The sequence below is a fragment of the Rousettus aegyptiacus genome, unplaced genomic scaffold, assembly GCF_014176215.1.
Source record: "Rousettus aegyptiacus isolate mRouAeg1 unplaced genomic scaffold, mRouAeg1.p scaffold_m13_p_6, whole genome shotgun sequence".
NCBI lineage: Eukaryota > Metazoa > Chordata > Mammalia > Chiroptera > Pteropodidae > Rousettus > Rousettus aegyptiacus.
In genome coordinates, this window is record NW_023416309.1 from 77,606,946 (window position 1) to 77,630,098 (window position 23,153).

A 23,153-nucleotide genomic window follows, 5' to 3' on the forward strand; every position below is an offset into this window, starting at 1 on the left:
GAAGTCCCTTTCATGTTAGAGAATGGGAAAGCATTGGGGGACAGGGAGCATTCAGTATGGGCTAGAGTCAGTGATGATGAGAAGGGGCTGCCACCCTGTGGCATATCTGGCCACTGAAGTGTGTTTCCCTGCATGGACTGGCCTTTACCAGTTTCCAAGTTCCAGATCAAGTAGGATCACTCCTCTCCCTTGGTGAGTGCCTGCCATACAGAGGGGAGGACCCCAGAGGCCAGAGAAGAAGGAGAAGAGCATGAGAAGGTACAAGCAAAACAGATGGGGTTGCAGGTGAGGCCATGTGTGTGTGGTCTCACAGGAGAAGGACCCCAGACAGAGTGACTATAGAAACTTCATCTGAGATACTTACAGATTTGACAATTGCTCAAGATATTGAATTTCATTTCAGCTAAATTAGCCCCAGCTTTTCTGACAGCACTGGCTTATATACTGATATGGCCACTTGGGAGCAGGATGGCGTGAACCCCTGGAGGAACAGCTTTGGTGAAACACCCCCCACCTGCTTTGCCTGTCTCCCTTCTCCTGACAACAATTTCCTGCCTGACCCGTCTCTTGAGCATGAGAAGCTCTTAGGTGGGGCAGGAACTCGTCAGGGGAAGCCCAAAATGATCCGCCTGAAATGAAACAGCCAAGAAAACCCTCATTATTCATTTTGCATTTAGGCTGAAAGTTCTTTTGAGATTCTGGAGAGAGGAGAGCTTGGAGAAGAATGGAGAGTGGCAGCGAAGGGTACCAGAAAGCTGTATTCTCTGAAAGCCAGTGGTTTGCACTCCACCCTTCTATCGATCACCCTTCCTTTTATCAATTAGATACCAAACTTAGAAGAATTTTATTTAGTCTTTTTTTTATATATTAGGACTTCAGTGAAAGAAAGGCAAAACCCCAGAGGTTACCTATCATTGGTCTCGGGGTTGTCTGCTACGCTAGAGATGACCTAAGGAGAGATGATGGTGACTTTCTTCCCTCAGATGATGATCTTGGTCCTCAACCCACCCTTAACCCGTGCTCACCATCTCACACACGCACACACTCCCTCTCACTCACTCTGCTTTCTTTGCCCAGTAACTTTGATACATTTCTCGTCCTCCTCAGCCAGTAAAGTGTCTCTCATCTTCATCTTCCTTTTCAGAAAATGCTGTTTTTCTTCTCTCCCTCTCACCCTGTAGGTTATTGCAGCCGACTGCAAAAGGGTCACAGTGCTGAAGTATTTTCTGGAAGCCCTTTGTGGACAAGAAGAGCCTCTGCTGGCATTCAAGGGTGGAAAATATGTGTCAGTGGCACCCGTCCCAGACACCATGGGAAAGGAAATGGGAAGCCAAGAGGGAAAACAACTGGAAGATGAGGTACTATGCGGGAAGAGCCCGCTGTGGCAGAGGGAAGGCTCCCCTCCCTACCCCCTCCAGCCGTACTCTGCCCATGGCTTCAGCTTCTATCCCTGGTTATTTATAACCACTTAGAGCAATGTCAGTGTTAACGTGACCAGCCAACTTCTCAAGAGTGCTCTCTGCTGGTGCCCCTTCCTGCCAGTCCCACCCCAGTGCCTCCACCTCACTCCGCTACGAGTTCCAGATGCTTCTTTTTAATGTTACATTGGAGGAGAAGGGAGGGAAAGAAAGAGTTTAATAATGTGCAGCTCTAGAGGCTTAGGAAAGGCATGGGGGGGGGTCAGTGTTAGGGTTCAGGCTGAGGATCAAGTTTATAGATGTGTGGAGCTCAGTGCAACACAGGCCTGAACTCCAGCCTCTAGCACACATACAGGAAGAGCTGACATTGCTGGCCCCGTGTGGAAAATCACCCCCTCCCCCAGCCTGCCCTCCCTCCATCGTTCCCTCCCTCCCTCCTGCACATCCTGATGTGATTAAGGAATTCTCCTCTTGTTTGTTTGCCCTTGGTTGTTCCTGTAGCCCTTGCTTCACTCCAGACTGTGTGTGCACTAGTATGCACACGCCTGAGCCTATGTACCCACCCTTGATAAACCCTGCTGGCAGTTGCCCCACCGTACATGTATTTATCCTTCTGGGGTTGATCGTTGTCATGAGTCTGTATGTGCTGGGTTTGTATATCAGTTTAAGTTGAACACTGCTGCCAGCTTCCCTGCTGTCTGTGGGTTCTGAGTAAATGTGAGTGTGTGATGATGTCGGCACATGTATGTGTTTAATATCACTGCCAGCTACCCTGCTGTGCGTCTGGGTATGGGTAACTCTGTCTGGGTGTGTGTGCACACAGCTCACTTTTGCCTGATGGTTGATTCTTTTCTTCTTTTTACCCCATAGTGTTAAAGACAGAGGGGCCTTAGGTGAGAAGGAATGTGGGACTTAAGGAAGGGACGGAAGCAGTTCTAGCCAGGGGCCAGGTCACCCATAGGCCAACACAGTCATTTGGCCTGCAGCAGTCTCAAGCGCCTGGTGGAGCAGGGTGGGGTGCAGGGATGAAATCAGCAACAGGCCAGGGAAGCCAGATGTCAGCTGGAAGCTGTCGTTTATGATCTGAAGCAGTGATAGAGTGGCCACCTTTGGTTCAGAGTCTTCAGAGCAGCAAATTCTTGGACTGGCTTCATTATAATAGCTGGAGAACCCCACCCCACCCATGATTCCATATTCTCCAGATGAAACCTGGACAAGGAATAACGGGAAAGAATGAGTTGGAAGTATGGGAGGAGACAATGGGGTTGCTAAAGCCATCAGAGTGTCCAGGGTTCAAGCAGAACAAAGCAGTGTCACCCAAGCCCTGGTAGGACAGCATGGGTGGGGCAGTGCCTCAGTCACTTGTATCACCAACACATTAAGGCTGAGGCAGGCAGTGGAAGGTCAACAGACTAGCTCTCCAGGATTATTATAAGACATGTCCTGTGGCCAGTACAGCCTGTAGTGCCAAGTTCAGTTAGGCAAGTGAGGCCCAGAGAAAGGGCCTCTGTAAAAGCCAAGGAAGGCTTCTTCCACTCTTAGAAAGAACAGACCAGCTCTCCAGTCCCAGATTCTGGCTGTGCCATACTCACTCTCCTTCTAAGTCTTAATTGACCAGACAAAGGTTGTGACCCATGCCACACTACCCACTTCTTCCTTTTCCCACGAGTGTCTTGGGTTCCTTTATGTTAGTAGCCCCTGGGAAACCCTACTTACCCTGGTCTGTGTAATTTCATAACCCTGCACTTCCTCGTTTGCTGTGAGAGTTGGGCGAACCTCAGACAAGCTTCGATGACCTTCTTTTGACCTCAGTCAAACTTATTCCGAGCCCCATGATAACCCAATGTATTCCTGATCAGAGCAGACAGAGGCAGTGTTACCCCACCAGCCAGTCAGACATCCTACTCCACTCACTCCAGTCTGGGTTAACCTCATGAACAAGGAAGTAAATGTGTAGTCTTCCTCCTTCTCATGGCTTGGGCCTCTCTGGAAGTGAACCTTGTGACACGATAGCCAGCCTGTAGGTTGTCAGATGAGTGATAACTGAGGACAGCACCCCAGATTTCTGAGACCTCTTGGGATAGTGGCAGTTCTGGCCCCATTCTGAGATCTCATCTCTTCCCAAACTGCAAGATAGAATCACTTAAGCTGATTGGGAGAGAAGAGGGCAATGTTTCTTCAGACATCATTCTTCATGAAGAAAACAGAGTCCAGTTCCTTAGGGATACTAACAAAACACTGTCTTCCCACCTCTAGATTCTGCCCCCGAGACAGAGCATCACCTACCCACCCACACACTTTACCAAAAGCTTTCCACCAAGGGAGTTCATCAGAATATCATCTTGAGATGAATAGTGAGGAGAGCAGTCTGTACTGAACAGATCCTGGCTCAGCCCATGGGAGGCCTGGCAAAGCTGAGCCACTAACGGATGGGTTTGGGCTTACCATCTATCTTCAGGACCCCAACCCTATGTTACTTGCTATTGTTGGTAAGACCACAGACTTTGGATTTGAACTCATCAGAGTTCGAATCTCTGCTCTGCCACTTAGTGATTTTGTGATCTTGAGCAAGTTTTTAACTTTAAGCCTCAGTTTATTCATTTATAAAATAGGTATATTAATAGCACCTGTTTTACAGGCCATTCTGAGTATTAAATGAGTTAACATGAAAAATACTTAGCCCAGTCCTTGGCCAGTACTAAACTCTCAGTAAATGGTAGCTGTTACTGTCATAATCATTGTCATTATTATCATCTAGTTAGAAACACAGGAATCCTCTCCTACTAAATCACTCCCTATTACCCATGCTAGCTGTGTTCCTCAAAGGAAGCTCTCTTGGGCAGCTGCATGTTCTCTGCTAACCAAGGCCAAAAGTGAGAGAGTGAGGAATAGAGCCTGAGACCACCCGGAGAGCACAGAGGCTGCAGGCAGGGAGGTGCCATCCCTGGGGAAGGCTCCACCACCCTGGCAGGAGACTCCTCAAGCTAGCCAACTATCTCCTAGCCTGCCCAGGCCCTGGTAGAGCAGCTGAGCAAGGTCATGTCATGTGAATTCCTATAAGGGGGTCCAGAAGCCCTGACACCACCAGACTGTGATCTTAAAAAGAACCCAGGGTAAGGTGAGCTGAGCTACAGTATCTGCTCCCTTACACTGTCTGGAGCATGAAACTACTTGATCTGTACATAAGGATTCCTCTACCATCATCCCTCTCATGGACCCATCCATAGCTCTACTTCCAGCAAGCTTTTCTTTATGGCTCTCCCAAGTCTGCCCTCTAGTACTGTAAGCTCACTCCCTCTTATCTAGGGCTCAGGGCAGTGACTCCTAACTCCCAGCTGCTGGCCAGAATTGATTTCTTTCAGACCATTAGCATGAATTAGACTTCAACTGGGTGGTTTAACTTTCTCTGTTGTTCTCCCCTTTGGTGATTTCAAAATGAAAGTAGGCCCAAAGTTTGACTTTGTATGTGCAGAGGAGAATGAAGAGCTGTGAGTACAAGCAAGGAAATATATATGTGCGAGTTAGTCCGAGAGTGCAAAAAGTAGTGACAGCTTCTCTTTATCCCCTCACACCCTCACACCTTGCAGCCCCTTGCAAGGAATGGTCCAAATAAGCATGGAATGGAGGTGTGGAAGGACAGGTCTGGTAAGTGCTGTGGGCTCACAATCTCCTCTCTTTCCTGGCCTGCTCTACAACCCAAAGGAAGAAGACGTGGTGATTGAAGATTTTGAAGAAGATTCAGAGGCTGATGGCAGTGGGGGCGAGGATGACATCAGGGAGCTTCGGGCCAAGAAGCTGGCTCTGGCCAGGAAGATAGCTGAGCAGCAACGTCGACAAGAAAAGATTCAGGTGGGGCCTACCTGGGGAGGGTGGTTCTCATGAAGGTGGTGCTATACACAGGGCATGAGGGGAATGAGAGCAGAGAATGGGGATGAGCAGGAAGAGTCTTACAGTGTCCTATCTGATTCCACCCCCTTGTTTTCTTCTTCCATCACTAAATTCTGGTAACACATTTGGTGCCTGGAGGCTTCCTTCTCCCAGGCTCCAAAGCAGAGGTACATGTTCTTCTCAGAGAATCCAACAAAAGCTTCTTCCCCCACAATGATCTTTGAATACAAACCACATGATTTCAGGAGTTTCAAAGTTTCCCAGAACCTTATTCAGGCACTCCCATAGAGGCCAGGGATTCTCTGTTGAGAACACCTGTCCTCAGTGGGGAAGATGTCATGGCCACAGTCTGTTTATCTGGATTCCCAGTTTGATGGCTGAGCCCCTCTGCAGGACACTCTAAACCCTCCCAAAAAGAAACTGCTTGATCTCTACACAAGGATTCCTCCACCATCAGCCCTCTCCACTTCCAACAAGTTTTTCTTTACGCCTCCCCCAGGTATGCCCTCTTGCACTTGTAAGCTCACTTGCTCTTATCTAAGGCTCAGAGCAGACAGGGAAGAGCCAGTCATGCTCCCCCAAGTAACTGTATACATGGAGAAGCATCATGTCTGATTTCAACTCTCTCTTCAGCCACCACTTACTAGTTTTGTGACTTTGGGCAAATTGTTTGATTTCTCAGGCTGATTCCTCATCTGTAAAATGAAAGTGGTAACAGCACCTACCTCTTAGAATTGCAGTGAGGCTTGCAGGAGCTGGCTCATATAAAGCCCTTAGCACAGTACATGGCACACAGCATGTGCTCCATAAATGGTTGATGTGGTCTGATATTAATCTAATCACCCATCAGCCTGATCCTTGCCCTGGGAAGAGAATGAATACCAGTTGGGATTCATCATTCTTTAGACGTATTTATGTTACCTCCGTGCACTGTAATCAAATGTGCAGTACCTCTACCAGTGTCATCTGTGGTGTGGCTACCTCCTCAGCTCTTCTGTGGTCTGTGTGTAACTCTGTTGTGGCCCACAGATCAGCTTCATCCTCACACTGTCTTTCTTCTGTCCAGTGGATCCTTTTTCCTTCCCATCAGTCTTCCCAAAAGTTCTGTCTACATTCACCATCTCCACTTACTAACTCTCAACCCAGCAATTATAGAACCTGTGTGTTAGAAGTCACCAAGTTCTTGTCTTTATCAGGTCTCAGTTCCCATTATCATTGACTTCCCCATAGCTTTGGACACTGAGCCACCTGCGTTCAGCCTCACTTTAGCACAAGTGGACCGTTGTCTTCTGTCAGTATTGACATAGGCTACCTCACCACCATTCTTTTCTTGGTCTCCTCCTTCCTTTCTGTTACTTCTTAGTCTTAGTGCACAGAGTTGGCGCTCAGCAGGTATTTGGTGACTTAATAGGTAGTAGCAACTAAGGCGTCACCTTAAATCCTCACTAGCTTTAAACCCCTCAGGTCTAATTTTTTATCAAACCTGTCTGTTCACTCATATATTCTCTTCTCTCCTCTCTATTCCCATTGTCACTACTGCTATTCTAGTCCCAGGTATCGACTTGGATTATAGCAGTCAAGGCCTCTGCACAACTCCAGGGAGATGTCGTTTACCTTATTGTCTGTGAATGGTACCTCCTGGAATTGTTCAGTATACAATGTGCATGCAGGCTCACTGCCTCCGATGCATCTTACATGTTTTCATCATTCTCTTCCCAAAAAGCTGTTCCCCTGGTCAAATCTTCAGTGCCTTTGCTTGTATAACATAATAAAGTCTAATTCCTTATGGCATTCAAGGCTTTCTCTTGTGTTCCCAACCTCTTCTCCCATACCCCATGATCTCTTACTAGCTATATGACATTGGGCAAATTATTTAACTTCTTTGAGGCGCTTTCCTCATTTGTAAAATGAAAGTTGTAACAGCACTTACCTCATACCTCAGAAAGACAGTGTCTATAAAGTGCCTGTTCGGTCCAAGGCCCTCCTGCCTGATCAGTACTACCCTTCCTCTCTGCTCACTTCTCTTACACGTGCTCTGTCCTTTTCCATTCTCGGGTCTTTGTTCATACTGTTCCCTAAAACCAAAGTACCTTTTTTTCCTGCTCCACATTTCCTGTTACTTGTTGAAATTCTATTCGTCCTTCAATCCCCAGATGAAACTTTCATCTCCCCAGTGAGCTTCCTTGATTCCCTGCGGGAGGAGTTCATCTCTCTAAGCTCAGTGTTCCTGTGGCACTGGTCTATACTTCGTATGTGAAACTTATATCACACCTCTTATTACACTTATTTCTGGACTTGTTTCCCGACTGTACTGTGAATTGGAATCAGGTACCCTGTCTTCAACTCAGTTTAGTAAGTGGTGGCAAGCGTCTTCTATGCTGATAGTCAGGGGACATGGGAGTGAACAGAAAAGCCCCAGAGTGTACAGTAGAATGGAAAACCCAGTGATTTGAAGTGTGAGTGAGCACAATTATGAAAAGCAAGGACAGGATGATGTGGGAGCATGTGCCACAGAGACCTGGCCTCATCTAGAGTGCCATGTTCAGCTTGGCATTTCTATCAACAAGCAGTATGTTACAAATAGGACATCTTATATGAGACTTAACTTCCAGTGCTGGTGGCAGTGCCTGTCTGGAAGCCTGTTCTCCCCATCACCTCCTTTAGAGCAGGCTGCTCAGGTCCAGGCACCAAAAGCCTACTATAGATTGGCTATGGCTTGGGTTGCTGTGGCCCCTTTAAGAATAGGCCCCACATGAACTGCTCCTGGCAGCCCTGCCTCCTGTCAGCCTTCTTCCTCCAGCCTCACAGCCACAGGAGGATTTCTCAGCAGAGGAAAAATTCCCCCTTTCCCTCCCCCCCCCTTTAATGCCCGGGGCCCTTCACTTCCATAATTCTTCATTTTCCAGCCTTGAACGTAAGCCAGACACATCTGTCTGGCCATATGCGTGAACCCTGGAGTCTGTGCCGAGGTGGCTGTAAAACAGGGCCGGTGAAGGCCCTTCTGGGAGAGCACACACATGTGTGTGCCCTCGGGCCATTGGCTCTCTGCCCAGAACCACGGGGCTGCAGCGCTCCAAACCCATGTTAACCTTTTCTTATTTTTCCTCTTTTTGTTTAATTTAAGGGGGGAAAATCCCAAGGAAAAGGTATAAATTGTCCTGGGAGTGGGGGAGAGGCTCCTAGCTAGAGAGGCCATTATTGTTGGCAGGTACCTGGGTCACACTAATACAATAAGGAAGAGAAGAACATCGAGTGAATTAAGATCGGAGAGATGGGCTGTAAATTACACTGCTCTGAACTCCATCAGTCTCCAGGGGTGTTAACTGAGAGGTGTAAGGCAAGTCCCCAGCTCCCAGTGCCTTTTACAGATGCAGCAAAACAGGAACCACACATTTGGGGAGGGGGATATGAAGATAGGGCTGAAAAAAAATCCTCCTGGCCCCCATGATGGCTATAAAGTCCAACTAAGATTTGGGGCTGTGGCCACACCCCCACTTCCCTGCTCGCACCTAGACCCTTGCGCCCAAGCTCATCTGTGGGGCTGTGGGGGGTAAAACCTGGCCTCCCTCTATAGCCTCTCCTTCCCTGCTTCCGGTTTTGCACAGAGGCTGGTGAGTGGGGCCGACTGGAGTTCAGAAAAGGGGTGTGGGCAGCTCTCAAGGCCTGTGCAGCTGGAGGCCCAGCTCTTAAGCAGTCCCCTGGATGCTGGGGGACCAAGTCTGCCCACCTGGGGCTTTAAGGCCACACTCTCCAGCTCAGCCTAGGCTTTGCCTGTTGCCTACACAGCTGTCTTCATTTTGGATTGGCTCTGCCCACCTTGCTGCTTTCCACCTCAGTTCTTTTCATTGCCACTGCCATCCTTGGGAGGTGTCCAGAGACCACAGCAGGGTACAGGGTTTGTCTGGGAAATTGGTCAGAAGTGTTTCATTCCTAACCAAGCCCCCAGGGCAAAGCAGTCACTGAAAATCCTCCTCAAGGCGTGAGGCATGGCCTCTTGGCACCTCATACTAGTCCTGTGAATCCCCCGCCTCCTCTCTGCCTCCATGAGGCTTTACTGTGATTTGTGCTGCTGTCGGGCGGGGTCAGGTTTCCTGAGCAGTTGCAAACATCCCACCTGAAACATAACAGGCTCTTCCTCTGGCCACAGCTATTGTTTCCCTCTGCCTTATGGCCGCAGTCTTACTCTGTAGCCAGCAATGACATGTGTTCTGAAAATAGCTTCCTCCCCTGTCCTCTTCCCGCCCACCCACCCTCCTGAAGATGCAGTCACTCCTTTGTGGTGGCCCTAGGAGTTCCACTCTAAATATAACTGCAGCCCATTCAAGCTGCCACCCAGCTGCGGGGGGTGAGGGGGGGGGATTGCGCACTGTGGAACAATGGGGCATGCACAGAACTCCCCACACCTGTATGGAAGCTAGCGGAAGGCAGACACTCAGCCCTGGCTCCTAGCTGTCGGAGGCAGAGTGGGAGCCAGCATGCTACCAGGGCAGAGGCACGTTCACGCCAGGGCAGAAAAGCAGCACATCAGCCTGTGGAGCCAGGCAACTGCCCTCCCCGCTCAAACCCATTCCAGAGCCTATTCCCGCTTCTCCGCAAACTGTGGCACTGGGCCTCTGGTTTGCTCCAGCCTCTCTTACCTCCCTCGCTCTAGCAGCTTGCACAGGGTCCTGTTCTCTTACAAAATGATCAGGCCATTGGCTAGAACACCCTGAGGCTGCTGTTTGGAGCAAGTTCAGAGATGTCCTGCCACTTAGCCTTGCCACTCCCTCTCCATCAGGAAAGGGCACACTTCTTGGGCATTCTCAGAGCAATAATTATCAAATAAAAGTCCATCAAATTACTTTTAAACTTCCCTTCAATCTTGAGATTCTGTGATTTAGCTGATTGAGCTCCTATATCAGACTCTATGCTCAGTATTGTAAAAGAAACTACAAGAAAAGGCAGTTCTTTTTGAGCTCCTTAAAGTCTCTAGTTTGAAAATAAGATCAATCTTCATAAAACAATCAGTAGCAAGCAAGTTATCATACTTATAACTTTTAAAAAGAAAACAAGTATATGTTAAGCTCCATGGTACTGACTTTAGACATCCAGAAAAGGGATCCTAAGCAGAAACTTTCCCATGAGCAACCCACCCAAATGAAGGTGCTAACCACATCGCTTCCAGAGAAGGCTAATGGTTCCACCTGCTTCTATAGCAAATGCAGCATCTGCTGCTCCCTTTGGTTTCTGTGGCTCAAGAAGGAACTTCTTCCTATACTGTTGGTGGTTATCTTATCAACTATTCCTATTTTTTATTTCATTTCCATTATTCATTCTTCATTTTTTAAAAATATCTCCATATGGTTAAAACAACAAGAGTACCACAAGTTTTATAATAGAAATCAACAGTCCTCTGCCTGGCTCCTCTTCATCTCCAGCTCTGCTCCCTGTTTTCTCCAGATGTTTACCTTCCTGGATATATAGTAGATAAGAGACGAGAAATGGAGCTGGGCAGGATGAAAGGGAGCTGACATTTAAGTTACTGATATGTGTATCAGGCACTTTGCTAGATACTTTCACATACAAAGTGAGCATGGAAATTTTCTGTGTTAACAAAACTCATTTCTGATGAAGACATTGCTCTGGCCAGAGAGGCCCAAGGATAAATGATTCCATCACCCTGTAGGGGGAAGGAAGCAGCCATACTCCCTGTGGAACCCTAAGCAAAAGGAAGACCTAAGAAGGCCTTCTCATGATCTGGCTCTGCTTCGTGATCTGGGTTCTTCAAGTTCCACAACTCCTGTGTGAGCTAATTACATTATTTTTATTTGTAATTATCAGTATCTCAGTTTTCAGTGGGTTAGCATCCCCAAATTATCCCCACTGTCTAGAAGAAGGAATTTAACCTGTGAAAGAGCCCTTCCTGGGGACCCAGAGCTGTTAGTTTCCTCTTCAGATGTGAATTTTCTCTTTCTCAGTACCCCACCAGCTTGCTCAAGGATGCTCCCATACTTCAGAGACAGTTGGTTACTTAGCATCTTCCAGAAACAATCAAGTTCTTTCTCTCTTCCACACTTTATGACAACTTGGACTATATTGCCACTGAACTGATTCAAAGTGTCCACGCTTTCCTTGATTTCCCAGTTCACCGTCCTAGGACCACTGTGGTCCAGTCTTAGCTGCAGTGAAAAGGGTTCCTGTGGAACGCTCTTTCCGGGTCAACACACTTGATTCCAGGCCAGGGCCAGTCTGTCTGAATCACAGCATTCCAGTTGCACCCCCTCACCCCCACCAGAGGCTTCTGCAGCTTTTTACTCATACAAACAAAAATAAATCTCACTACCGGCCTCTGAACTCCACAGCAGCATGCTTCCCCCTTCTCCCCAAGCGTCCCATGGCTGTGAGTGGGGACTTGGCACTCTCCCCACCGACATCACTTTTTCACTCCCTGCGCATCCTGTGTCCTTCTCTCACCGTGCGACCCAGAGATCGGAATGGGACGTGACGGCCGGCACAGGCGCCGTGCACAGCTGCCAGGAATCTGACGGGTAAAATCTGGAAAAGTTGGGAGGGCAAATGCTAAACACACACACACACACACACACACACACACAGCGCCACTTAGAGAGTGCCGGAAACACAGACACCCACAGAAAAGAGCCTGCAGACTCCCCATCCTTCCTCAGTCTGCCATTCTTTTGAAGGGCACTGGGCCAGTCTCATGACCTAGGTGTGACCCCCACCTCAGAAGCCCACTGATACCCCAGGAGAAGAGGGAACAGCTTCATTTAATCTGAGATTCCGTGAGGGCATATTGGTAACAGGAAGCAGTTGCATGGTGACTCACTAGGCAGAGCCAGGTTAAGGGAAGTTGTCTGTGGGTGTCCCTGGGACCGGATGATGGCAGCACAGCTCTGACTACCCTCATATAGCTTGACCCCCACCCCACCCCTGGGGAACCAGCAAGGCTGCCACCTTCCTAAGAGGCTATGGCCTTTGTTCACCTTTCTGGCTCTGAGCCAGAGCTTAAGGAACTCAGAGTTTCTCTGGACCCTGCTCCTAAATTTTTCTTCTATCCTGTCATCAGAACACACAAGTAGGCTCCAGGTCTCCCTTGGCCACCTGACTTAAAGGCACTCCTGCCTGCTGTCAGCTCTGGAGGTAGGATGGTATGAGGTCTTAAGAGCTTGTTCTCACAGGGTCAAAAGTGGCAGCTAGTTCCACTTCCTCAGTCATAACTGGCTAGAGGCAGGAAAAATACGGAGTGGAAGGGCCAGTGGCAGTGGTGCGGATGCAGTGTGCAGCCCCCCGTCCCTCCCACACCAGTGCCAGTGCTTCTGACGCCTGGATAGAGAGCATTGAGAGCTGGGAAACTGAGGAACAGGAATGCTGATGTTCCTTCGGTATAAAGAGAAATAGTAGCTATTAACTGAACCTCAGTGGGGACAAACTGCCCATACTATTATACAGTGTTATATGTTAATTATATCTCAATAAAAAATAATTTTTTGAAATACCCAAGCTGAGTTTGGTGGAATGTTTGTCATGCTCTAGTTGGCAGCCCCATGGGGAGGGACAGTGACCCAGGTCCCTGGGATGGTGGCCAGCAGTGGTAGCATTTTCCCTAAATGAGATGAGAGCAATAGGAAGACCAGCAGACTAGGCCTCTCCACTGCATTTCTCATGCTTGCCAGGGTCCTGTGGCTTGTGCCTTTCACCAGCTGTGGTGGCAGTGGCAGTGGCTTACTCATAGGGAGAGGTCCCCAGCAGGTCACAGAGAAGCCACCCCCAGCATTCAAAGGCATGCCCTTTCAGTTTTACTGTCATTGCCAGTGAAACCTGAGCACCTTCCTCACTGACTGTTAGTGGCCAGGGCCCAGCACTGTGGGCCCCATCTCACTTGGCACGCACATCTACTCTTCCCGCCCCATGCCTGTGTCTATGTCCCTGCAAGTTGGTAGAATGCCATAAGAGGGCGTGACAAGCCTGGGACCTGCTTGCCTGGCCCTTGCAAAGTTTATGTCAGTGCCCTCCAGCTCCCTACACTGGGAGCATGCTATATGGGCAGATGCCAGTAAATCAGTTTGCTTCTTGTCCATGACCCCCAGAAGAGGAAGCAGCACAATAGTGACCTTGCTCTGTAGTGACAGGCATACCTGAGCCACTGCCACACATAAAGCTCTATCAGACTGGAGAAAATTGGGCTTTCTTAGATGTGCATAAAGCTTCCCTAAAAGATGTGAACAGCCGTAAGACCAACGAGCACTAATTAGACTTAACAGGCTGCACACTTTCCAAGGTGTGGTACACAGACCACTGGTGCTACATGAGATAGAGTTTTAGTGATGCATAGAAGAGTCTTTGATTTTTCGTATTGAAGTTTAGCTTGCATTAGTAAATATATGACTTAACTGTTAAACCCTTGATACCATGGATGTCATTGCTTAAGAAGAAGCTAAGCAAAAAATTAGTTGACTTAAAGTCAGTTTAAAGAAAAACATCAAGTAAATAATAGTACAGATTACATAGAGTTGTGGCAGAGAAGTGCAAGAAGAACACAAAAGACTAAAATTGAGGAAACACTGTAATGGTGGGGGTCGGGCAAAGGTTCTGATCAGTGTAGGTATTGCTTTTTGCAAACATGAGAATTGGGTCCTAATGCATCACACTAGTGGACTCTTGCTGCTGTAGGAGACTTCAGTATTAATTATTAGTTGTCAGCATCGCTTTTTTGTATAGCCTTTAAGTCTAACTTTTTTTAACTACACGGGTAAATTGAAATACAAATTCTCTTAGGGATATGGGTGTGTGTGTGTGTGTGTGTGTGTGTGTGTAGAATGTCCAGATTGATAAGTATCCCTCTATATGCTTGCTGCCTAGATAATATATGTATAACCACTTTCATATCCAAGGAAGCTAACTCACCCTTGTAGATTTTTAGCCCGAGGTCTTACTTTCAGAGACCTGTTATTTTTAATACCATCAGATCCTTTCTCAGTCCTAGGCGGGGTTTTAGTCACACCCCATTCCCTGGGCCATTTGGTCTATGTTGATTTTTATTGCAGTGCTTTGCCCAGCCTTTGGGCCCGTCCCTCAGGCCTGATGGGCTAGTTGTTCCCCCGGAGGGGGAAGAGGCTCAGGGGGCAGGATGCTGACACACTGTGGAGTCAGGGCCCTGGCTCACCCAGCCACTTGCCTGCTCACTCTCTGGCTCACTCATCATTCTGTGTCCCTGCAGGCTGTCCTGGAGGACCAGAGTCAGATGAGGCAGATGGAGCTCGAGATCAGACCTTTGTTCCTCGTACCAGACACCAACGGCTTCATTGACCACCTGGCCAGTCTGGCACGGCTGCTGGAGAGCAGGAAGTACATCCTGGTGGTGCCCCTCATCGGTGAGTCAGGCCAGAGCAGTCCTGCACGTGCACAGCAGCCCCCTCTATGCACATGTCTTCAGCCGGGGGGCTAAGCAGGCAGAGCCCTGCTGTGTGTGTAAGACAGGATTTGCAGGGAAGTAGGGAATGTTTGGGGCAAAGAAAATTGTTTAATAATCAAAGCAGTTCAAATTATTATGGCTGATCCATGGCTTAAACTGCTTGAGCAAATGGACTCCTGTGTCCCAGCAACCAGAGGCTGCATGAGCCCAGCCCTTGTTTTTATCCTTATAAAGCTTGCAGTAAAACAGCAAAGCTGGTTCCCGTTATTGGTAAACACTCAGCCCTGGCAGATAACGGCAGTGCTGCTGGGTGGTCTGGCAGGGAGGCTGGGAGGATTTTGAAGTGGTTAGATGCCTTTGGTCTGATTGTCTTGTAGCTTTTCATGATCATTCTGTTGGTTCGAGGTAGCATTCTTCTGGCCAATGTCACCCTAAGGCCAGGCTGACAGAAATCCTCCAGAGCAAACCCTTGGCTCCTGCCCGTGGATTCCTGCCACTTGGGCCCTTACAACTGTCTGGTCATTGGTGTTGGTACAGGGTCAGCATCTCAGAACCCAGCTAGTTTGCTTCCACCCTCAGGCCAGAGGAGCCCAGCTGAGCTATCTCCAGGGACCTGTCTAGGTACCCTTGGTTCTTAGAGCTCTGTGGTAGGTCACCCTCAGGATGGGCTTTGGGCTTCTGTCTAATCTGGCTGATTCAGCTAATATAGCTAAGGGCTAGCCTGTGGAGGGAGAGAGTCTGGGAGATGATTGAGAAGCCCGGGCGTTTAAATGTCCCCTTCTCAGCAGCCACTTGGAGCAAGTTCGGGACCCCTGTCCTCTGGAAAAGCAGCCAGACTGGCAGTCTGCCTGCCAAGCCACCTCTGACATCCATGCCAAGATGTTCCATTGGGCCTTCCCTCCCAGTCCCAAGTGTCTTAGTGCCAGATGAGGGTGGAAACAAAGGGCAGGAAACATCCGCCCCTGCAGAGGCTATAGAACCCTGGGGGGTTGTGGGAAACGCGTTAGCACCACCTGAGAATGTTGGCACTGAAGCAGCCCTCGTCCCGCCTCCACCCTCCCTGTCTTCCTTCCCCCTCCCCATGTGGCCTGGCCAGAACCTCTTAAACCCAGGCTCTTAGACATAAAGGAAGATTTTCTGTTCTTCAAAAGTGAAGCAGCTTTTCTCCCCAAGGCAGAGCAGCAAGGCCATCAAGTTGTTTGACTTCCCCTCTCCCCTCCCTGGGCTCTGGGATGGAACAGCTTTCAAGATAATTTCTCTGTGCTTTCCTACCCAGAATATTTTCAGGGGGAAGAAAGTGAATTAGTCACTTTTTTGCTAGATGGTCAGGAAATGGTATAACTGAGAGAATTGACATCTCAGGAGGCCCCTAAGACTTAGAAGGAGCCTCACACACCAGCTCATGCTAGTAGTATTCTTGATCACCAGCCCAGATTGTACCTGTTCTGTGTACACAGTCTCTTTGTTCCTGCGGGATCAAGTGAAAGGTAGAGCTGCAGCTCTTGGTCTTGAGGAGCTTATGGTTCAATGGAGAAAGCCAGATTTGGTGGGGAGGAAGCAAATATATGAGAAAACCCAGAGGATACATGCCGAATAATTAGATGACCCCCAAGGGCGTTGGGAAATGACAACTCTGTTAAAGCAGTTTAGAGCAGACTCTTTGAACCTTCTTCAGCCGGGCAGGGCCTTGGACTCTCAGGGGCTCCTGTTTATTGAGCCTCCCTCAGTAGACTCCTGCCCTATGTCCAGAGCATGAAGGGTTAAGCGGATAGCGTTCACTGCTTGTTTCTTGTGCTCTTTAACCTGCTCCATGCTCCTTAGTCCTGACCCCAGCACTGAGAAGCCCCGCCTGGTGCAGAAGCACAAACAAGCTTCTCCTTTGAAGCCTGTTTAGTTTGGAAGCAGGAAAGCAGATTTGGGGATGGAATACCAGTTTTTTGTGTTTGATGTTCTGTTTGCTGTACCATATGCCCATCTACCACTACTCCCCAACCTCAACCATACATTGTGTGGACACTGTAGCCTGAGGTTGGTGAAAGCATGGGCATTGTGTGTGTGTGTGTGTGTGTGTGTGTGTGTGTGTGTCTGTCTGTCTGTCTGTCTGTCTGTTTATTCCATATGGGCCCTTTCCAGAAAGTGTCTCTGAATACCCAGACAGTGAGTGCCAGGCTCACCATGGAACAGCATGCTCATGCCGATTCCCCAAGCCATGAATCATTGCACTGAGGAGAGGCCTCAGACCCCAAACTCTCCCGGAGCCCCCAAGGAGTGCATATTTCCCACTTGACCTCAGGCTTTTGGCTGGAATTTTGGAAAGAATCTTCACCAGAAATGAAGCCATGTCCCAGACACATAGGCAGGCAGACAGGCAGGCATAGGCATACACACACACACACACACACACACACACACACACGCACACACGCACGCACGCACACAATATCATAGGAGGTAGATGTGCCAAGGACATGGTTTTAGGGAATACCAGGGCTCTTGCAAGTGAGATTGTGACTGCTACTTCCCACTTGGTGACCTCTCTGCCCTCTGCCTGGGTATGGGGTATAGAACTTTGTCCATCTTGGACTGCTGTGGTTGGGGACCCAAGTGGATAAGGCGGAGTGCCTCTCTCCTTTCAGCTGCTACATACCCTTGCTTTTCCTGAGGGACCCTTTCAGTTCGATCCTATAACTAAGGAATGTGCTAAAGAGGCCAGGTTTCTTCCTCTTAATATAGCAGCTCCAGAAAAATCTCTGTAAGTTCCTCCCAGGAGGAAGACAGGGCCTGGAGGAAGAGGCAGAAAGAAGAGAGAACATTATGAAAAGTCTAGGGTAATTCTTGCTCCCTAAGGTCCCCTTCTTTCAATGGAAGACTCTTGTAGGGCAGGACAGATTCTGTGGTCTGGTAAAGGGCTGGCTGGAAAAGCAAGGCCTAGGGGGAAGACACAATTGCTGATTGCTGAGACTGATACCTTATGGGACTGTGTCTCATCAGTGATCAATGAGCTGGATGGCCTGGCCAAGGGGCAGGAGACAGACCACCGGGCTGGGGGCTATGCCCGTGTGGTACAGGAAAAGGCCCGAAAGTCCATCGAGTTCCTTGAGCGGCGATTCGAGAGTCGGGACACTTGTCTACGAGCCCTGACCAGCCGTGGCAACGAACTCGAATCCATCGCCTTTCGCAGTGAGGACATCACTGGCCAACTGGTGAGACCCCCAGCAGAAAGTACCCACAGCCAGCCTTCAGAACAGGGTCTCCAGGAGGGAGGGGCTAAAGGAAGGTCACTCAACCTAGAGAGCTGAAGGTGAGCTGCCACCGTCAAGTCCCAGGAGTGGAAGTTCCCTGTCCCATAGATCACTCTTAAGACAGCCAGACTTGGCTAAGCAGGGCCAGATTGTGTATGGGAGGGACTCTGGGATGTGACCCTGCCCAAGACCCCAGAAACAAAGTATACCTGTGCCTCCTCCACATGGTGCCCCCTCCTGCCCAATAGCACCTCTCACACTGTCTTCCTCTAGGGTAACAACGATGACCTGATCCTCTCCTGCTGCCTCCACTACTGCAAAGACAAGGCTAAGGACTTCATGCCCACCAACAAAGGTACAGCTTTGCCTCTGCCTCAAAATCATCCATCCCCAGCCTTACCTTGTCCTACCATCCTCAGCCCTAAGGAAATTTGAGGACTTGGGGGATCAAGCCTGATGCAGGCCTGAGGCCAGCCTAGTTTCCTTCCCTCTTGGAAGTCAGATTCCCCTGTCACAGCTCCCCTACTCCCAAAGAATGTCGAGTAGACCCTGGGCCAACTTGGGATGGGCCTAGCCCAGGAAGCCAGGCTCCAGGCAGTGAGCTTCCCCACTCGGCGTACGTCCATTTCCTTTCTTGGGTCCTCAGTGAGTTCTCTGACAGCAAGAATGTCTTTATGATTCAGTGTAGCTTATTCTGGCCATGGTCTCCTGAGCCTAGCCTACAGCTCTGAGAGGACAGTCCCAAGTGGTCCCTGGGGCCCACCTCCCTATTCTGGGCCATACTCACCCTCTTAGTTCATCCCCGATATTTACCCTGTATCAGGCTAGGGGTGAAGGTACTTCCCCAGCAAGCAGTGGGTCTTTTCTTCCTGTTCCTATGGTCATGAGCTGTATGTAGCACTTTGCAGGCTGGATGGTATTGGAGGCAAATGAGAGCTTAAGAACTGAACCCTCAGCCCAGTTTTCAAGACCTTTTTAGTGAGGAGAATCCCATATTTGGGCCACAGGCCCACCCTGGGACTCTCTTCCAGGTACTTCAGCACCTCACTCAACCAGAACTTTCCTGCACAGCCCCTCAGTCAGTGAGGCTCAGGTGTTTTCTGCTCCTGGCTCCCAGGAGTCTCACATTTCTTCTTTTGGAAGGAATTCCTAGGACCTAGCTCAACGTTGTCTGCAGAGCTGATAATTCTCACCATTTGGTTTCTGTCTACATATATGTAGTCTGTCATTTTCTTTTAGTCATTGTCACCCATTCTCTCAGCTCATTTTCCTAGCCCTGGCTTTCAGGTTGGTCTGGGGATTTTCTTCTCCCTTCTTGCTCCTCCCACCTGCTCCCTGGCAGCCCCTCACTCCTGCCTCACTCTCTGTACTAGGGGCTAGTAATGAGTCCACAACTGCTGCTCTTCAGATACATCCTGCCATGTGGCTTGCTTGTACTATCCCTTAGGGCCAGATCTGGAGCATTCAAGTGGTAAAAAGGAGTCCTGGCTGAGCCAAACAGAGGAGGTTGGGCTCTGCTCCCAGGCAGCTTCCAAGGGGCACCTTCCGAGGGGAGAGGTAGGCAAGAGTGCCGACGGCCTTGTTGGGAAGTATGGTTCAGATACTGCTTTGGCCCCACCCAGCCTCAGAGCTGTTTCTTTCTTAGCAGAGACACATTTTGGCTTTGGCCCTACTAGTCTCCCCACCCTACCCCCGCTTCACCCCAAACAGCCTACAGGAACCCATTGCCATCCTAGGGACCGCCCCTATCAGAATTACATCAGCAACGGCTGGTGTAATCAAACCCCATTTGTCAGTGTGAATTCTTAGCAGATTAACTTGTCAGATTCACAGAGAAACTGTCACCAAATGTTTATGTGTAAACGATGTTGAATTTTAAAATCATGTGGATTATAGCGGATGGGGCCTGACAAGATGACAGTCTCTGGTTTCTAACAAAGTGAAGTTACCAGTATCAAAACAGAGGATGTTTATTGTTAAAAATGTCTCAAAGTATCCACAGAAACCCCTGCAGACCCCTGCCAGCAGTCTTGGGCCTTGGTTGGCTGACCTAAAGCCTGGGGCTCTCCTGGTCTGAGTCCCAGGGCAGGAATGGCAGGGCTGTGGACAGACCGAGGTAGCCAGCTGGGAGCCCACACAGTACCACATGACACCACCCCACTGTAAACTCACACACTCCAGAGGGGTCAGGCCCAGGCAGTTGAGTAGCAATCTCAGAGCACCCCTTTATCCATGGCCACCTTCCTCTCCTTCTCTACCCACCATAGCCCCTCACCTCCCAATCACACCCTCATCTACCTTTCCCCTTCTCTCACCACCATCAACTCCACAAGCCTCTCCCTTTCTCTTCCCTCAAACTCCTCCCAAGGCTGACAGCCAATTCTCAGCTCCCCTGCCTGTAGCTGGCAAGCCTGAAACTGCTCAGATCCGACATGGACATTTGCAGTCCCCCAGCCCAGCCAGCGCCCTGTCAGTAAGCCCCAAAGGACGTTCCCTGTGCCTCGCTGTCTGCCAGACCACCGTCAGGAAATTCTCAGCCTGAGACTGAGGAGTGGACTTGTCACCTGAGAGGCTTTACCAGGGGTCAGGATATCACTCGTGTGAGTGTTTGGTCTCAGTTTAAATTCTAAAGTAAGTGTGGCTAGTATGACTGTAATGTTGTAGGGGTTTAAAAAAAAGTGTATATACTTGTAAATGTGCATAAAGACATCTGGAAGCATACACAGATCTACCACCCGGAACAAGGCAGAGACACATAAAGGGAGAGAACTGGGAGGATGAGTCTAACTTTACCTTTTCTCTTTCCTCTTCTGTGCTGTTTAGAGCCATTCTCCATGGATCACTTTTATTTAGTAGAGGAAATCATTTAGCTATAGCCTCAGGACCACCTTGGTATGGCTCTGCCAAGGACTTTGCTCTTATCCCCTCAGAACTCCCTTGAGCTAACCCCACTTCTCACATCTGGTAGCTGCTCTGTATTCTTTCATTTTCTACCTCTTAATACCTAAAGCATCCACCTGCTTGCCTTGGAGGGAGAAGATATGTGGTAAGAGGAGTATTACGAGCCCAGGACCAGCCATGCAGTTCAGAGTACTAGGAGAGAGGGAGTGTGTGGAGGCCCGTGTTTGGGCAGCTCTCAGGACATGAGGCAGCACAGTCCTCCATAGGAGGCAGGAGTCCAAAGCAGAAGGCCAGCCCAGCCCGACATGGCTCTCTCCAAGCCAGCAGGGGAGGGGTACCCTCAGCTGATCATCTCCATGAGGGAAAGGATTTATGAAAGGGCCAAGAAATGTCTGGCTTTGACACACACACCCCCCCCAGGACTTCATTCCCCTCTAGAGAGGAGAGGCAGCCAGTGCCTCTGCCTTCTGCCCACAGTGAAGTCCTGCTCTCTTGTGCCAACAGAGGAGCCTATCCGGCTACTGCGGGAGGTGGTGCTGCTGACGGATGACCGGAACCTGCGTGTGAAGGCGCTGACAAGGAATGTGCCTGTGCGAGACATCCCAGCCTTCCTCACATGGGCCCAGGTGGGCTGAGGGGGCCCTACCAGGGCCCACTCCCATGGAACCAATCCTGAGAGGACACCAGGCACCCAGTGTAGCACGGAAGATGCCCACGTGCCTGAGCCACCAGTCCACCCTGACAATAAACCATCATCCTCTTCCAACCCACGCCGTAGCCGTGCTGTGGGGGAGCTGCTCCTCACAGAGCCCCTCCCAAGGGCTGGGCAGAAGCTGCTGGGACCCTCCTGGGCTGCCAAGATTTAGTAGGGAGGTGGCTGGCTGCAGTGACAGCAGGTGGGCAAGCCAGAGAGGCTGCCCATGCAGTCTTTCTCCCTCCCCCTCTCTAGTTCAAGGGCTGGGGGAAGGCATTCTCAGCCACTTTCTCAGGTGGAGATGGGGCAGGGGGCTTAGAGTTTTCCATCAGATGCAGGTGAAATCACAGGTCCCTTTAATGTTTAGAACCCCTGTGCTGAATGTGTCCAAGAGGCTTGGTCACACCATGAAGAGAATGCCTCAGGTGCATTTCTCTCCCTGAGGCCTGGATTCCCCCATGGACCCAAGTTGGGTTCTGGACAAGATGTCCCAAGTAGCAGCCCTAGGTCCCCACCTCTTCTACCCCATTCCTACCCAACACACACATTCATCCTGCTGCTCTTCTTCCCGCCCTTACCAGTCTGGGTCCATAGCACTTTGCCACTTGTTTTCCCCTTGGATGGTCATGGGTCTAGAGGGAAGGGACATCTGGTCTCAGGCCCATGCTTCCTGGGTGGCCTTTTCCTGCTTACTCTCCCCTCTTTGGCCTTCCTTTTGCTCTAATTCTCACTGTAAGAAATTTCCTCACACTTTTCTCAGTTCTCCCCTCCCCTCTCCATGACCTCCCTCCCCCCAAGTCATCCCCATCACCCTCTTTCCCTTTCTAATTGATCCCTCTCACCTCCCTGATCCCCTTAATTTCTTCACCTCAGTTTCTTGCCATAGAGGTTCTCATTCTGAATCCCTCCTCTGGTACCTTTGGCAGGAACCTAATAAAGCTTTCCCACTCCTGACCTTCTTTCTCAGGCTCCTGTGCTCTGAGAAACTTGCAGGCTAATGCCTGGGAAGAGGACTGCCTAGCCTGGAGTTTGCACTGTTTCTAGCTTTGCCCTAAAACAACTTGACACAGGGGCCCTTTGGCCTTTTGAATTTTTTGTTGCCTCTTTAGCTGGCACCTATGTTCACAGCCTCACTCTGGAGGCTTCCTCCTGGGAATGCATTCTCCCATCCCAGGGACAGGGATGAGGGCCACTTAGGAGAAGACTGGGCTTTAAGAAGAAGCTGGGAGTAAATTTTAATGAGACCAGTGGGGAATCCCCCAGACCTCTCTGTCTGACTGTATAGCCTGCCCAGAGGATGGGAGCAGAGCTGTGCCCTCTCAAGGCCCAAGATTATGCCAGAAAGCCAAGGATATAGGAGAGCCACGGCCAATGGTTTGAGGGTATGAATCCCCCAGGGCCTCAGGAGACTGGGCTCTTTGGGGTACAGAATCCCCGACCCCTCCTTTGAAATCCTCTACCCTGGATGAAGGCCAATGTCTGGGTGGGTCAGAAACCCCATCTCTCCTTTCTGTCCCATTCGCAGCACTGGTTTTGTTTCCTCAATAAATTTTTAGTTATGAAACATACCTGACCTCTTGCTGATCTTTATCTGAGAC

The 23,153-nt window shown here is 49.7% G+C and overlaps 1 protein-coding gene across 5 annotated transcripts in view; it reads left to right on the forward strand.

Moving 5' to 3' along the window:
* The window catches only part of SMG6 (SMG6 nonsense mediated mRNA decay factor), a 192,648-nt gene extending 169,525 nt beyond the window's left edge, over window positions 1-23,123 (forward strand). For 3 of the 5 annotated variants that reach the window (XM_016138893.2, XM_036223759.1, XM_016138894.2), the window contains 6 exons: window positions 1,182-1,358; window positions 5,121-5,267; window positions 14,524-14,677; window positions 17,710-17,921; window positions 18,234-18,315; window positions 21,366-21,496. In XM_016138893.2, coding sequence (XP_015994379.1) covers window positions 1,182-1,358; window positions 5,121-5,267; window positions 14,524-14,677; window positions 17,710-17,921; window positions 18,234-18,315; window positions 21,366-21,496 — 903 coding nt within the window. Of the gene's footprint in view, window positions 1-1,181; window positions 1,359-5,120; window positions 5,268-14,523; window positions 14,678-17,709; window positions 17,922-18,233; window positions 18,316-21,365 lie in introns of all 5 variants that reach the window. The other 2 variants (XM_016138892.2, XM_016138891.2) reach the window with 1 other exon arrangement.
* Window positions 23,124-23,153: the final 30 nt, after the last annotated feature.